The following is an 18110-nucleotide window of genomic DNA, read 5'->3' on the forward strand; positions in this document are numbered from 1 at the left end:
AGTACTTCTGATTGAGATCTCCACTATACACCCAATGCATTCTGTGCTGTAGCCACACCAAACTCTGCAAGTACAGTTAATCATGTATAAATAAGTTGATTTTTATTTTTCTTATGCATATGAACATATCCTTTGGCTTTTGGAAGTCAGAAATACATCTTCAGGCTTTAAATGAGAGATACTTTCTTGATTATAATTTAAGTTCTCTATCTCTATAGAGCAGCCTGAGTACTGCTGTCAGATATGCATCTCACTCTTAGTTTTAAGATATTAGTTTTAAGATAGTTTAAGATATCAATTTAGTGATATAACTCTCATATTTGATATGACATTTTTCAGTTTTCTTTTCTCATCCAGTTTAAGAACCTTGTATACCTTGAATACCCATATACTTCCAATTTGTTTTACAGCCATATTGTTTATAATTGTTTTAGTATATTTGACTATTATCTTGAATATGAATAAGTACTACAAATAGCAAAGTTACATCACTTTTTTGTTTCTGTCAGGCTCTAAACCCCTGTCACTAATTTATAATAATAGCAGTGTATGAGTAAAATATATAATACGTGCTGTTGAATACCAGACATTAATACCACTTTCCTTCAATATTTGTTTATACATTGCTTGGGATAGAAAATCTGTAGTTGTGCTTCTAGTATTTACTATAAAACATACAAATACTATCAACATCTCATGTGTTTTGCATTACATGAGCACCAGTGAATGCTATCATGTTATCAAAAGCAACATAATGACTTCATGTATTTACAAGAATATGAGCTCCTTTTCTTAGAAATAAATCTGTGAGGGTTATACAGTAAAAAAAAAGTTTCATTGTAGATACTGTCATATGTAGTATACACTATTGAATACTTTTCAGAATGTATCTAATTTAAGTTGTCTCTTTTATAAATGCCTAAAGAGTATGCAATTAAAAATTTATCTTAAGGATTCTATATGCCATTAAAGGAAAGTTTATGAAAAGACATATCTTCTTCTCTGTAAAAAGTCACTATCAATTTCTAAGTGGAAACTACCACCCAACATTTTTTGACACTTTCCCAAGTATGATTTTATGTTTAGTGCCAAAACATAACAAAAATGTCTTTAAGACCTTGAGGAAATGGTAGAAGGAGGTCTTCTTTTGTTGCTTTTTATTTTTTTCTTGCCCATTTACCTAGAAAACAATGACATTTACTGAATTTTTTAGTTCAGTTTTATTGGTAAATGTCTATATTTTCAGAATCATGTTCCAATGAGTTCATGATAGCTACAGAAATTTATCCTTGATAATATCAGAAAAATTTGCACATACAAAAAAATTTTGACATACATATCAAGCCAAAGAAAATTTTTGTCTCCAAGCATGGAGATGGTATAAATTACAGGGATTATATTCCAGTAAATAATAAATAGCTAGTATTTCTGGAAGCAAAATGAAAAAGATAATGCAGATCTGTGGTAACCAAACTTTCTAAAGTCAGTTTTATTTTGGACACATTGTGCCAATGAATTCCTGTTAAATGAGTTATCTCCTTAAAAATAAGCTCTCTGAATCTGAGCAGTATAGAAATATAAGATGAATTTTTTTTTCATTTTTTATTTGTTAATAAGAAATATAAGATAAAATCTTTCATTTTTTAATTTATTAATAAGCTCAAGATGACACCTACTTGAGCAGAAAATTTAGGATCATGGCCTCCTTTTGAAATACCAGTTAACAATAATCTATTGAATAAAATGGCATTTTTTCTTTGCACATATTTGTGTTGTAATGTGAATGTCAAGGTAAAACTTTATTATTTATTTGTTATTTTTGCTCATGTTTTATTCTCTTCCTAGCAGTTTCCAGAATTCAATTTGTAAGATATCTGAGTGATGACAAGATTGTGAGATTTAAAGAAGTGTCTCCAACTCTCATTGACAATCGAAAGTCACAGCAAAAGCTAAAGGAAGAGCACAGCCAGAGCCTTTCAGACCCAAACACATTCACAGATAACAAGTATCACAGAAACAGAAGGCACAAAATTTCTGTCTGTAAAAGTTGTTGCAAGGACTATCAATTCCCACAAAATTTTCAGAGTTCCCAGTCTCAAATGAATCCTCTTAATCTTCTAAATGCTGAGGATTATACCTCCAAAGTCTCAGCACTTCTCTGCCACCCTATGTCCATGACCCCTCAGTATGCTGTACACCCCAAGACTCACAGAAATAACACATATTCTTTAGACACTGGGGCTCCTATATGTTCCAAATGTTTTGTGGAAATCGGTAATTCTCCTTTTCATAAATGTCTTGTAAACTCTGATGATGATTCAGACCCTGATTCTTCTTTACATCTCCAAATTCCCTTGGATTCTAAATATTCTCTGAACCTCAAATCTATTAGATATCACAAGACTTCTTGGAATAGCCCTTTATCTCGATCCCTGGATCCTAAGCATTCTGTGGGCTTTTGCTGTCCTTTACACCGGGAAGATTCTAAATATTCCTTGGGCTCAAGTTCTTATTTACATTGTGAAAGTTGCTCAGCTGTCCAAAATCACATAGGCTCTACTGCTACCCATACCTTTCCCATGAATCCTCAAAATACTGTGAGCTCCCATAGTACACTTGGCCCAGACAATGTTAACACCAGCAATGTTCCTGGCCTTGAAAATGAGGGCATGTTTAACCTTACTGCTAAACTTGAAAATGAGGCCAAACCTGACAATGATACTAAACTGATTACTGCTAGAAGCCTCAAAGATAAGGCCAGTGCCAATGACGAGCCTCTTCTCAAATATGAGACAGAACATGAAGATGAGACAGACTCTGAAGATGAAAAAGATTCTGAAAAGGAAATAGACTCTGAGGATGAAAACAACACCAAAGATAAGAAAGATCCCAAAGATAAGTCTGACCCTGATGACAGTAATTCCAAAGATAGCAATGCTGAACATAATGCAGACACAAACAGTGGATCTGATCCTGGTGGTGATGCTGACCCTACAAGTGGAGCTGATTCCAATGGTGATGGTGACTCTAACAATGGAACTGACTCCCACAATGAACCTGACTCTAATATTGATGATGCCACTAAAAATGATGCTAATTCCAAATACAGCACTGATTCTGATGGGGGAAAACATACCATTAATTCAGACAATACCCCTGGCCTAGACAATTGTGTTGATCAGGACTGTACTGTTAACTCCAGAAATGGCACTAGTACAAACTCTACCTCTGTGCTGCAGAATGGAACTGGCCTGAACTACACTTCTTGTTCCAATAATGGTTCTGGCACTAACAATGCCACTGGATCAGGCAATGACATTTGCCCTAACAATGGTACTAGCCCCAACAATAGACATGGCTCTAAAATCAATATATCTGGCCTCCAAAACAATGCCCCTGACCCCCAAAATATCGTATCATGTCCCAACAGCCTTGACTCCAGCAACAATGACTCCCGCCTCAAAATCAATGGTCCTGGCCTGAACAACAATAGCCCTGGCCCCAATGACAATGGCTCTGGCCTTAAAATTGACCCTGGATCTAACTATAATGTCAGGCCTAGTAGTGCTATAAGCCACAATAGTGCTATTAGTTCTAACAAGGATGCTGACTCCACGTATGATGCAAAACCCACCATTGCTGCTGGACACAACTATGCAGCTGTCCCAAACTATGACTCAGACCATGACTGTGTCTCAAGATTTACCCATGCAGTAGGTTCTAGCCCTCTAGTCAACCCCAACTATATTGCCAAAAACAGTTATGCTGCCAGACACAGCTCTACAACTACTACTGCCAATGTCATTGACACTAGCAATACAACTAGTTGTAGTGGTGCTGTTAGCCCTAGCTATACTGCTGGCACCAACTGTGCCTCAGGCATTAACCATGACCTTAGATTGATTCATGCCTTTGAATCCAACTTTGTCACCAACTCCAACTATGATGCCACAAATACTCATGATGTTCATAATTCCACCAGTATAAGCAATATTAATAATCTGTCTGAGCCTGAATTAGAAATTGGTACCAGTTCCTCCATTCCTAATATTGTTTATGCTAACTCCCCCACTTTTGCTGCTGGCACAAACTATACTTCCACTCCTGAAAGTTTGATCACCTCTGAATTTTCTGATTCATCTAAGCTTGGTATAAATTATACAGTTGTTGAAAGCCACAAATTTGGTGCCTGCCTCAAGGACTCTTCTGGCTCCATGGATTCTTCTAGCTTTAATCATACCACTAAGTCCAAGGATGTCCTTGATGCCAAGGAAGTTGGCTTTTTAAAAGATTTATCAAAGATCCAGAATCCAATTGGTGTCAAGTATCCTGCCGATTTAAACTTTCACTCCAATTCAAGTATTCCACTCCCTATTTTTGACATTATAGTAGAAGCTGAACCACCAGATGTTGTGAAGTTTGCTGTATCATCAGGGGCTGTGAATCTATTTTTTAAGGTAAGTTTATATAAATGTAGACTTTGATTTTCTTCTCCATTTCCTACAATTCAGAGTGTTAGGTCACTGAACAGGACCAAGAGAATTCCTTTTTAAAATTTACTTGAATATGTAAGCCATGGAAGAGAGGAGAAAAGATGTCCAGTATTACTTATTTTTTGACTCCTGTAGCCAGAAACATGGTTTTCCATTTGAAAGATACATGTGCTATACAACTGGTAAATAGAAACATGGCTTTGATTGCACTGTGGCTGGCTCATATACTACCTCCATCAAGGTTACAAATAGCCAAGTATTGGTTTCATCCCTCTATTTGCATAAAGAGTAAAGTTAAATGAATCTTAAATACCATAAATCAAGACATTTGAAACTACTATCTCCAAAATTCCCATTTTATAAGGAAGCTGGCAAAAGTATTATATTCTAATTTATGATTTAAATAAATATAATTTTACTAAGTTTTTTCACATATTAAGAAGCAAAGAACCCTAAACTTTTTCTACTTTTGACTTAAAATTTGCTTTATCTTATTTCTCCTGAAAATAAGTAACATTATATTTTTAATCTTTATCAAATATTTCTTCTAGAACTCTGAATTGTATGCACAAACTAAGATTGCTATATGTTTGCAAAACTATTTTTGATACCATCAACTAATATTCATTCTGATGAAGCTATACCAACATACTGTCATTGAGACATAATTAAGTTGGTATATAATTGAATTTTAGTCTTATTAGACACCGTAAACAAATACATTTAATTTGGATTGTAGGTCTGTGTGCCTAAATGTACAACTTGAAAAAAATTACTTTGTTTTCTAATAGATGTGTAATTGAATATAAATGTACATTTTAAAATAAAACATATATTCTTATAGCCAAGTGAAAGTACAAAATTGGTATCTCTCTAGTGCTTTTACTTTAATAGAGAACAATTTTGTGATTTTTCCAAGAGAACCACCTCTCTGGAAACAGTTGTAAATACCTAGTATAGTTGTATTACTCCACCTTATATAAATTTAAGGGTAATGTCCAATAAGTAACAAAAATAATATTGTTAAGATACAAGCTTCAACACCAGAAAAAAGAGATACTTTTCCTAGTTGTTTTATACAAATGAACTTTTATAGTAGTATGAAAACTTTTGAAGTATGTTTATTTTATGGCTTTGATGTTTTTGGATTAGTGAAAATATGGTTATGATAAGTTCTAGTTTACTAGTTAAGGAACACTTTGCAGTTTGAATCCTAGTATATAAGAATTGTTTCCTAAGTATGGGTATGTGAAACATATCATGTTAATTTTAAATGAAAATTATCTTCAAAGTAAGGCATTTCCCTCTCCCCAAAAAATAATCATGTTTTTCAAATAAAGGATGTACACAGAGAATTCTTCCCTCAGAGCCTTTGTATTTCCACATTTTCCTGGTTTATCACATCCTTTTCTATATCTCCATCACAAACAACTACAATGAGGATAATGGAGGTATGTTCCCCATTAAAACAAATTAAGAAGTGAGAGAAACTCATTTTAAAAGCTATAAAACTTTTCTACTAACCATAAATGAATCAAACAACCAACTTAACATAAGAATATATAGTCAAGCCATTTGTACCATCTTCATTCATTATTTCAATAGGCACTTAATAATTAAGCAGTGTAGAAGGCTCAAAAAATATGCAAAGTAAAAAACATAGTGCCCTTTAAAGTGCTTTTAACATTTTCTACCTTAATGGGAAAACAAGTGGCTATTGGAGAATATAAACTATGTCAAGACAAATAAAATGGCATCTCACTGAGTTTCAAGAATGTTTAGAAAACATTTTCATTGTTCAGATCACATGTCACCAATGTATTAAAATAGTTGGAAATATGTGTGCATTAATTATTATACTGTGTTGAACTTTTCAGAAATAACCAAACAAGGTCACAACTCTTGAAACTATCTTCCTTTTTGTGAGAGTTAACATTGACTTCCATGGATAGTGGTTTTAGAACCATGTTATTAAAATCCTAGTATCATTTAATAAGTTATCTAGAAATTATTTACAATTCTGAAGAAACAATATGATTCCATATAAAATAGATAAGAGTAATACCCTATCTTAAACTTTTAAAATAGATTTTATTTATAAAAAATCATGCAAGCGTTTAATTAGTTGAAGTTCTTGACAGCATCCAATGTACTTAATAAAAATTGCATTGGGGTCATAAAAGAAGTGGTAATCTCTGATGTATTATATACTTTAAAAAAATAAAAAAAAATGATTCAGTAGTGATATGGAAGAAATTTTTCATATAGTATAGTCTACTATAACCAGAGTGTTTTAAATACAGAGGTATACAAGTCTTCTTAGTGACAGATGTCTGAGCATGTCAAATGTGTTATGCTTTTTGTACCAAAGTTCTCTTAAATTGGTATTTCTAGTAATTGTCTCAAAATTAAGTCTTTTGTTTATAAATATCTTGAATATTTGAGGAAGTCTACAGGTAAGTCTTGGTTCAGGAGAGGCTAAATTCATAGTATAATGTTATCAAATGGATTAACTGAAGTGGCCAGAAGTTTTCATATTTTAATTTCAAAATGGTCCATGCAAGTGTATCATTTCCTTTCTGATCATAGAGCCATTAAGATACATAAAGAGGTTTAATTCTTCTGCCTAATATTCATTGAAGTAAATCTTGTTTAAACCTAACCTTTAGGCATATTTATGTATATTGTACCAATATACTACAGATAATCAAAGCAATGCCCTGCCTTGTAGCTTCTTAATTAAGTATGTTTGCATACAGATAAACAGTTTTTCTATTTCTAGCTTTTAAAAAAGTGATATTTTGTGTTTTGTTACAGTGGGAGACAAGCTTTCTGGGGATTTTCAATCTAAAATAACAACAAACCATCTCCTATCCAAATATACTGTCAACTTGCTCAAGGTCTTTTAATTGCTGAATTTCTTTACTGAGGTCATCTGTGCACCAAAACTTTCCATAAATTCACTCCTTTATACATCAATTTGATCATTTCTTCATAATACTAAAGTGTTTCCCAGGTATCCTATTGCTGGATTCCTTGTTAGATAAGATAGGGTCCTGAAAGTGTTTAATCAAAATATGGTGAACTAAGTTGGCATCTCTTTTTGAAATGAATTAGTAAAAGATCTCAAATTGAATGTAACTGGATAAATAATATCAAGAAAATAAAAGTGTTCCTCCTGCCAACCATGTGTTCTTCTCATTGTTCTCTGAATAGTTTGGGAAAAAAACAATTGTTGGTTTGTTAAAAGATCAAAGTCTTAGATTGAATCCAGCCTTCTCCCTTTATCTGCACCATGTATAGTTCTATGACCCAACCACAAATATATAATGACCCAAGTGAGCAGTCCAAAGCAAAACCAGTTATCCCAAGTTCAAAGTAAAGTGCACTTTATTACTGCCACCATTACCGAAAATCTGTGCCAATGACCTTCTTTCTGTAGGAATTTCAAAGTTATATATTTTTCCTGATGCCTCACAAGTCTTTGGCCTAGCCTCCTCAAATTTAACCACAGGATTAATGATGAATCTTATCTGAGGAGATAAAGAAAAACAGACAACATCAACTTGAGTCCAAAAATTGGTATAGACAAACTTAGGAGAACTTTAAGACTATCACTCAACATCATAAATTTTAAATAATTGACTAAAGAGACATTTTATTCTCAAAAAGATTTCACTAGATTTTCAAATATCACAAATGTTTGCTACAGTGACACCAGTGTAGATGTGGTGCATTCAACAGCTGCAGGGTCTGTGCAATATGCCATGTTTTCCAGGTTTGGAAACAAAACTGAGGCAGCTGTGTCTGAATTTATTTCATCTTCTACTTGAGGGACAATTAATAAACTACATTTTCCAAAGTTTTTAAGTCTGAGTTTGGATGTATTGGGTATCAAAGACAATAAATGTGAAATGATTAAATAAGCAAAGTATGAAATTTCAGTTTTTGTCTCTCATGAGTCATGTCAACCAATCCACTTCTAAAGATACCTTGATTCATTAAGTGGAATGTTTATGGGATATAAACTGTTGACCCATTGTAATAGAGTCCCTTAGTAAAATGAAGAATGTTGATAAGAAGGTAGTAGCAAGAGGGGATTATATTTGAGGTAAAGACAAAGGAAATAATGTCATATGGAGAAAGAGGGATATTGTGGAATAATAAACATGATTGCAGTAATCTTTGTTTTTTTTACCATATCATTGAATCCCAATGTGTTCTAGCTAGTCCAAGTCCATTTGAAAAAATATTTTTCTTCTATACCATCCTTTGTATATCCTGACCTGTCCCTATCTCATCACACACACACACACACACACACACACACACACACACAAACAGAAAGAGAGAGAGAGACAATTACAGACTTTTTAAAGTTTCAAATACCAAGAATATAAGCATGCTACATTAACAAACGCTCACTTGTTCACCACCAGTTTCTGTTTTTCCTGTTCTGAGGTTACTTTAACACCCTGATCTACTAACTCCATTCAGAAAGTAACAAAGCTGTCAAGCTGTTCAAAGTGTACTTCCTGATTGCTGATTCTTGAAAGTGAGTCTCCTAATATATCCACTACCACCTCATTTTTACCCTGTTACAAAGAACCTATACAAATACACACACATGCACGCACACACACACACATACACACCATTGATAATTTGTTCTGCTTTTGTGTCACTTTGAGAACCACAGCCATCTGAATTTCTACAGTGATTTTAGTAAGAATATCATTTTTATTACAAATAATACTTTTTATAAGAGGTTGGGAACAATCTGTTTGTTCACACTTACTATCTTGGTACTCCCTGAATAAAAGAATGACCGATCAAGTTGTAAATGAAGTAGAAACAATAGAAGAAACAAGCACCAGCACTATCTTATTTCATCACATAAATATTATACCACAAATGGACACTGTTCACAGCCAAGAAGCATAGTTCATCTTACATGACTACACAGTGATAGATAATGAGACAAACAAAATTTTATCCTAGGCCTTGATATGACCATTTATAGATAGTTGCAAAAGGCTCTGAATCAGAATAAGATTGCTAATTTTGAGAGTTTAAAGCAAAAGTGCCAAAAAAATCAGTTCTCAGTATATTTCCATGGCTTTCTACTAGTCTTGAATATATTTTAGAAATAGAACATGTTACATAACAAAGACATCAATGTTGAAATTAGAAAATACATAAAAATACATAAACTTCAATGCAAGTCTTCAGGCAGCCACTTCATAACCAACATTTAATAGCACTTACTGTCTGACATGCATTCTTGAGTTTTACATGTAATAGTTCATTTAACCCTCTCAAACAACCTGATGAAATTACATCGTTTTCTTTATTCTTATTTTACAAATGAGGACTACATTATGTAGTAAAGTAGCCTTTTTATGATCACACAACTACAAAGTGAAAAAAGAATCAGAGTCTATAATGAAAAATTTAGAGTTAATTTTATATATTGAAAATAACATGTAATTAAGGGTGTCAAGCGTAGTAAATATTGTGTTAACCTAATGTTATCAGAAACCCAGGTTACAGTCTTATAGTTGTGATTATTAGATAATCAAAGTAATTTTTTGGGCATGGGTCTGTAGCTTTCAAGGGTCATGATATCTAATATTTTATATTAAATAATGAAAATTATTCTGATAAAATTTTTTTTCTTTCATTACAACTTTTAACTCCCAAGTTTCTTTTTATCCTATTGTTGCAGCTCAACCTCCAGACAGGTAGCAGATAAAACCTTGACCCTTGATTAGTGAAAAGAATACCTTGAAATGGAAAGGACAAAAGCACAGCCAAGAAGGTTTGAGGATATGAGCAAATAACTTCAAAAATTGCAGCAATCCCTGAGCAATGTTTATTATATGTTTATTATTTTATCCCTTCCTCATTGCATGTCCATGGGGCAACAATGTTGCTGCAAAATACCATGTGACAATCACCCCATTCATCCTATTTGCTTCTGGCAGATTCTGAAATAAGAAAAAAGACACATTGTTTTCCTTTCTAGCCACTATATAAAAATTATTTTGTATTGTTAACAATTCAAAAGTGCAGTTAGATTTTCCATCCATAAATTCTCTTCATCTTTTGTATAAGTCTCTGTCTCCAGAAGATGATCTTAACTTTTAGTAAATCTCATGACAGATGTTTTTAATATTGTGATGTCCAATCTAGATTTGATATCAGCCATAATCAATTGTTATTTTATTGTTAATGTTTATTATTGTTATTGTTTTATGAATGTGGTGCACATAATTAAAATAGTTGAGACTCATCAGTATCTTGGAGTCTTAACTTACAATTTATCCCATTTAACCTTGCTAAACTAGAAAAATTGATAACATATGTCATTTACCAAGAAGTTTTAGATATGAATGAATTGGATGCAATAAAGCTGTCTCTGGAGCTGCCGTAAAGCAACTCAAAAAATGTTACAGATTTTTTATAGCTCATGGAAAAAAGCTGAAAATATAGTGAATTAACTAAAAGAAGCCTACATTTCTTTCCTTTACAGTTAGAAACAAGGGCTGGGTTGCCAGGTTTACTAAAAAAAAAAAACAAAAAAAAACAAAAACAAAAACAAAACAAAAACAAAACAAAACAAAACAAAAAAAAAACCACTTTTTGTGACGAATTAACACCAGATACACTTTGAGGACTACAGGACACACAGGCAATCAAGCCTGATGACCTGCCAAAAATTTTTATAAGACCTCCACTCTCTCCGTATGCCTCATTTTTATTATTGAAATTCAACCCTCTGCTCCGAGTTGAATCTCCCGACTTTTCCCCTACATTGACTTACTTGTATATATAGGCATCATATTCTTTTTGGTACCTTCCCTCAACTCAAAATCTATCTCATCCATAAATATTGCTCCTTCTATTTTCAAGTTTCTATTCTTAAAGTCAGCTGAGAAAGATCATTGCACATTTGGGGAAACCACCCATAGTTTGGTATGCGTATAATACCTGGTGTGATGTGCTGATGAAAAGTTAGATTGGAAAAACAAGCAAGAGAGGTGCCTGGGTGGCTCAGTCAGTTAAGCGTCAGACTGGCTTAGGTTATGATGTCGCAGTTTGTGAATTTGAGCCTCACATGGGGCTCTGCACTAATAGCGCGGTGCCTGCTTCAGATCCTCAGTCTCCCTCTTTCTGTGTCCCTCTCTCCAAAAAATAAAAACATTTTTAAAAAAACATTTTTTAAAAAGTAAGCAAGAAAATTGTTTGCCATATTAGAAAATTTAGACCTCATCCCAGAGGTAATGGGTAACCTTTAAAAAGTTTTAAGCATGGTAGCAATGTTACTGCACTTTAGAGAAATAACTCTGGTGGTGGTGTGGAGGATGGGTTTAAGGAGAAGGGACAGGGAAAAAGAAGGATAGAACATCTGTTAAGACACAGTTATGGTGGTCCAGAATCTAATTCCAAAGAGCTTGAAATAAAACAGTAAGTAGTAAGAATGAAGAAGAGAATATACATTTGAAAGCTATTAAGACAAAAATGGCTGGAATACTGGATTATTTGATGTGGGAAGAAAGGAAGTAGTAAAAGCTTAGTTCAACTCCCAGCTTTCTGATTTGGGAAGATGATGGTGCCACTAAGCAAGTTGAAATATAAAGAAGGAGAATGGACATGAGGTGGTGGCAGTGATACCAGTTTGTGACAAATTAAGATTGAGATTCCTGAGTAACAATTAGGTGCTGATGTTCAAAATTCATCTAAAATAAGCCCTGACCTTTAATATACCCCAGATGTAGAAGAAGGGGAAAAACCATGTTTATTGACATTGCATTTATATGTAGGGTTAGCAATTGCATGAATCATTATCAAAATATTTGATCTTAACAATTACCCTTTAGAGTGATCCTCACATGTAATAGTAGCTTCATTGTATATGAAAATACGGAAACAAAGTTTCAAAAGACAATATATGTTGTTCAAGCTACAAATACAAGACGATACAAGTTCCAAGAACTTGGAACTGGAACACTTATATTTGTATGGCAGTGATGATTTCCAGAAAGTAACCCATGGCTCAGAAAAAAAAATGCTTGTAACAAATTCTATTTAATGCTAGAATCAATATTGTGTTCCTTTATGCTAAAGATGAAAACCCTCAAGAAGAAAGTAACAATTTAAATGTTTACATAAAACAACTACTATATACGTAATTAATTTTTGTAGATTACTGCTTTATCTGCATAGATATAAATTACCTAAAAAATAAATTTCCTTTTTTCACCTAATTTTTTTATTGTGGTGAAATGCACCTAACATAAAATTTACCATCTTAACCAATTTTAAGTGTACAGTTTAGTGCTGTTAAATATAATCATAATGTTATCCAGCCATCATCACCATCCACCTTTATAAATCTCTTTATCTTGTAAAATTGAAACTATATATACTTTAAACAATAACTTAAAATCCACCCCCTTCCACAGCCCATGTAAACCACCATTCTATTATCTGTCAATGTGGTTTGGACTACTCTAAGTACCCCATATAGTGGAATGATACAGTATTTGTCTTTCTGTGACTGGCTTCTTTCACTTAGCATAATATCCTTAAGGTTCATCTATGTTGTACTATATATGTCAGAATTTTCTTCCTTTCTAAGGCCAATAATATTCCACTGTGTATTTAAATTTTTTTTTCAACGTTTATTTATTTTTGGGACAGAGAGAGATAGAGCATGAACGGGGGAGGGGCAGAGAGAGAGGGAGACACAGAATCGGAAACAGGCTCCAGGCTCCGAGCCATCAGCCCAGAGCCTGACGCGGGGCTCGAACTCACGGACCGCGAGATCGTGACCTGGCTGAAGTCGGACGCTTAACCGACTGCGCCACCCAGGCGCCCCTCCACTGTGTATTTATACCAAATTTCGCTTATCCATTCATCCAACAATGGACACTTGTGTTGCTTCCATGTTTTAGATTTAATGACATAATTCTGTTAACAAACATGGAAGTACTATATCTCTTCTAGACTCTGCTTTCAAGTCTTTTGAGCATATACCCAGAAGTGTAATTGCTTCATCATATGGTAATTCCATTTTTGTATGTGTGTGGAACTGCTTTATTGCTTTCCACAGCAGCTGTACCAATTTACATTCCCACCAATAGTGCACAAGAGTTTCAATGTCTCCACATCCTGGGCAATACACGTTATCTTCTGTTATGTTTTTTTGTGTTTTTTTAATGGGTCCTGTCCTAATGAGTGTGAAATGGTGTATCCAAATGAAGCTTTGATTTGCATTCCCTTAATGATTGGTGATCTTGAACATCCTTTCACGAACTTATTGGCCATTTTTACATATTCTTTGGAGAAATGTCTATTTAAATATTTTGCCCATTTTTAATCATTATTTGTGTTGTTATTAAATTTTAGGATATCTCTATATAATTGTGGATATTAATCACTTGTCAGATATATGATTTGCAAATATTTTCTCCCATTCTGTTGGTTGCTTTTTTATTCTGTTGACATCATCTTTTGATGCACATTTAAAATTTTTTTTCATGAAATCTAATTTGTCTGGTTTTTCTTTTGTTGCTTGTGCTTTCAGTGTTATACTCAAGAAATCACTTCCAAACCAATGTCATGAAGCTTTTGCCTTTTTTCTTCTAAGAATTTTATAGTTTTAGGTCTCACATTTAGGTTTTTATCATTTTTGAATTATTATATGTGGTGTTAGGTAAAGGCCCAATTCCATTCTTTTGCATGTAAATAACCAATATTCCCAGCACAATTTCTTGAAAAAACAGTTCTTTCAAGGGGCGCCTGGGTGGCTCAGTTGGTTGAGCGTCTGACTTTGGCTCAGGTCATGATCTCATGGTTTGTGAGTTCGAACCCCGCATCGGGCTCTGTGCTGACAGCTCAGAGCCTGAAGCCTGCTTTGGATTCTGTGTCTCCCTCTCTCTATGTCTAAATAAATAAAACATTAAAAATATTTTTTCAAAAAAGACAGTTTTTCATCATTGAATGATCTTGACAGCCTTATCAAAAATTATTTGACGATGTATGCAAAAATTTATTTCTGGCTTCTCTAATTTTTTCATTGGTCTGTATGTTTGTCTTTATGAGAGTGACATACTGTTTTGATTCCTGTAACTTTGCAGTAAGTTTTGAAATCAGGAATTGTGGGTCCTCCAGCTTTGTTCTTTTTTAAGATTATTTTAGCTATTTTGGATCCCTTGAGATACCAGATGAATTATAGGATGGGTTTTCTAGTTTTGGAAATAAAATCATTGGGATTTTATAGAGATTTCCTGAATCTATGTATCACTCTGGGTAGTATTCATATCTTAACAGTACTTTTTAATATTTATTTATTTATTTATTTATTTATTTCTGAGAAAGAGACAGAGAGAGAGAGAGAGCATGAGCAGGGAAGGAACAGAGAGAGAGGGGGACACAGAATCTGAAGCGGGATCCAGGCTCTCAGCTGTCAGCACAGAGCCTGATGTGGGACTCAAACTCACAAACTGTGAGATCATGTCCCGAGCTGAAGTCAGTTGCTTAACTGACTGAGCCACCCAGGTGCCCCGACATCTTAACAGTATTAATGCCACCAATCTATGAACAGTTTTGTTGCCGTTTATTTATGTCTTCTTTAATTTTTTTCAGTAATGTTTTGTAGTTTTTACTGTACAAGTATTTAACTTCCTTGGTAAAGTTAATTCCTAACTTTTCATGTTATTTTAAGTGGAACTTTTTTGAGTAACTTTTTAAATTGTACATTGTTAATGCCTAGAAATGCAATTGATTTTTGTGTTACTTTATATCTTGCTACATCACTGAAATCATTTATTAGCACCAGAGAGGTTTTTTTTTTTTTGAGTGTGGAATCATTAAAGTTTTCTATATATAAGATTATGTTATCTGTAAACAGATAATTTTACCTCTTTTTTTTCAATTTGGATGCATTTTATTTCTTTTTCTTGTATAATTGCTCTGGCTGCAGCTTCCACCACTATGCTGAATAGAAGTGTTGACAGATGGCATCCTTTCTGTATTTCTGATCTTAGAAGAGAAGTTTTCAGTCTTTCACCATAGAGTATGATTTTTGCTCTTGTTTTTTCATATATGGATTATATTATATTAATGTAGTTTCCTGCTATCCCCAGTATAGTATATATTTTTATCATAGAAGGGTGTTGAATTTTGTCAATTGATTTCTACATTAAACAAGATGATCATGTGATTTTTCCCATCAATCTGCTAATATGGTACAGTATATTGACCAATTTTCATATGCTGAAATATCCTTGAATTCAAAGAATAAATCTTACTTGGTCATGATGTAAAATCCTCTTACTATGTTGCTGAATTGTTCCCTACTATTTTGTTGAGGATTTTTGAATTAGTGTTCATAAGGGATATTGATATGTTTTTCTTTCCTTGCATTTTTTTTTTCTGACTTTGGCATCGGGATAAAACTAGCCTTACAGAATAAGTCAGGAAGTGTTCCTTCCTTTTAATTTTTTTAGAAACATTTGAGAAAGATTGTCATTAATTCTTTAAAAGTTTGGTAGATGAACACTGGGTGTTGTATGTGAACAATGAACCACTGAATCTACCCCCAAAACCAAGAGTACACTTTATACACTTTGTGTGAGCCAATTTGACAATAAATTCTATTTTTAAAAAAGAGGGAAAATTTTAAAAATAAAAAATAAATTGTGGAGAAACAAAAAAGAAGTTAGGCAGAATTCACAAGTGAAGCCATTAGGTCCGTGGTTTTAACTGGTCAGAAGAGTCTTATTGATTCAATCCCCTTACTAGTTATAGATCTATTTAGATTTTCTGTCTTCATGATTTATTCATGGTAAATATTAGGTTTCCAGGAATTTGTTCATTTCATTTAGGTTATCAATTTGTTTGCATACAATTGTTCATAGTACTCTCTTATAATCTTTATTTATTTAGAATTTGTAGTACTGCACCAAATTTCATTTTTTATTTCAGCAACTTGAGTCTCTTTTATTAGACAACCTAGCTAAAGGGTTTTCAATTTTGTCAACTTTTTAAAAGAACTAACATTGTTTTTTTTTCCTATACATTTTCTTTTCTCTAGTTTTTTTTTCTCTAACTCTGCTGTAATCTTTATCATTTCCTTCTTTCTGCTACCTTTACTTTAGTTTGTTCTTCTTTCTCTAGTTCCCTAAATTACACATTTAGGTTATTGATTTGAAATGCTTCTTTTTTTTAACTTTTACATTTTTAATTTACATCCAAATTAGTTAGCATATAGTGCAACAGTGATTTCAGGAGATTTCTTAATGCCCCATAAACATTTAGCCCATCCCCACTCCCAAAGCCCTCCAGTAACACTCTATTTGTTCTCCATATTTAAGAGTCTCTTATGTTTTGACCCCCTCCACGTTTTTATATTATTTTTCCCTTCCCTTATGCTTATCTATTCTGTGTCTTGAAGTCTTCATATGAGTGAGGTCATATTATCTTTATCTTTCTCTGACTGACTAATTTCGCTTAGCATAATACCCTCCAGTTCCGTCCACGTAGTTGCAAATGGCAAGATTTCATTCTTTTTGATTGCCGAGTGATACTCCATTGTATATATATACCACATCTTCTTTATCCACTCATCCATCGATGGACATTTGGGCTTTTTCCATACTTTGGCCATTGTTGATAGTGCTGCTATAAAAATTGGGGTGCATGTGTCCCTTCAATACATCCCTGTATCCCTTGGATGAATACCTAGTAGTGTGATTGCTGGGTCATACAGTAGTTCTATTTTTAATTTTTTGAGGAACCTCCATAATGTTTTCCAGAGTAGCTGTACCAGTTGGCATTCCCACTACCAGTGTGAAAGAGATCCTCTTTCTCTGCATCTTAGCCAATATCTGTTGTTGTCTGAGTTGTTAATGTTAGCCATTCTGACAGGTGTGAGGTGGTATCTCATTGTGGTTTTGATTTGTATTTCCCTGATGATGAGTGATGTTGACCATTTTTTCATGTGTCTGTTTTCCATGTGGATGTCTTCTTTGCAGAAGTGTCTATTCATGTCTCTTGCCCATTTCTTCACTGGATTATTTGTATTTTGAGTGTTGAGTTTGATTAGTTCTTTATAGATTTTGGATACTAACCCTTTATCTGATATGTCATTTGCAAATAAATTCCATCAGTTGCCTTTTAGTTTTGCTGATTGTTTCCTTCACTGTGCAGAAGCATTTGATTTTGATGAGGTCCAAAAAGTTCATTTTTGCTTTTGTTTCTCTTCCCTCTGGAGACCTGTTGAGTGAGAATTACTGTGGTCAAGATCAAAGTGGTTTTTTCCTGCTTTGTCCTCGAGAATTTTGATGGCTTCCTGTCTTACATATAGGTCTTTCATCCATTTTGAGTTTTTGAGTATGATGTAAGAAAGTGGTCCAGGTTCATTCTTCCACATTTTGCTGTCCAGTTTTCCCAGCACCACTTGCTGAAGAGACTGTCTTTATTCGATTGGATATTCTTTCCTGCTTTGTCAAAGATTAGTTGGCCATATGTTTGTGGGTACATTTATGGGTTCTCTGTTCTGTTCCATTGATCTGTGTGTCTATTTTTGTGCCAGTACCATACTGTCTT

General features: G+C 33.7%; 1 protein-coding gene across 3 annotated transcripts in view; it reads left to right on the plus strand.

Annotated features, from left to right (window-relative positions):
- Window positions 1–7665, plus strand: part of LOC125157828 (uncharacterized) — a 412592-nt gene extending 404927 nt beyond the window's left edge. For 2 of the 3 annotated variants that reach the window (XM_047844867.1, XM_047844869.1), the window contains 2 exons: window positions 1846–4457; window positions 7311–7665. In XM_047844867.1, the coding sequence (XP_047700823.1) occupies window positions 1846–4457; window positions 7311–7349 (2651 nt within the window). In that variant the 3' untranslated portion in view covers window positions 7350–7665. The remainder of the gene's footprint in view (window positions 1–1845; window positions 4458–7310) is intronic. The other variant, XM_047844868.1, reaches the window with a different exon arrangement.
- The last annotated feature ends 10445 nt before the right edge of the window (window positions 7666–18110 follow it).

The sequence above is a fragment of the Prionailurus viverrinus genome, chromosome X, assembly GCF_022837055.1.
Source record: "Prionailurus viverrinus isolate Anna chromosome X, UM_Priviv_1.0, whole genome shotgun sequence".
Classification (NCBI taxonomy): domain Eukaryota; kingdom Metazoa; phylum Chordata; class Mammalia; order Carnivora; family Felidae; genus Prionailurus; species Prionailurus viverrinus.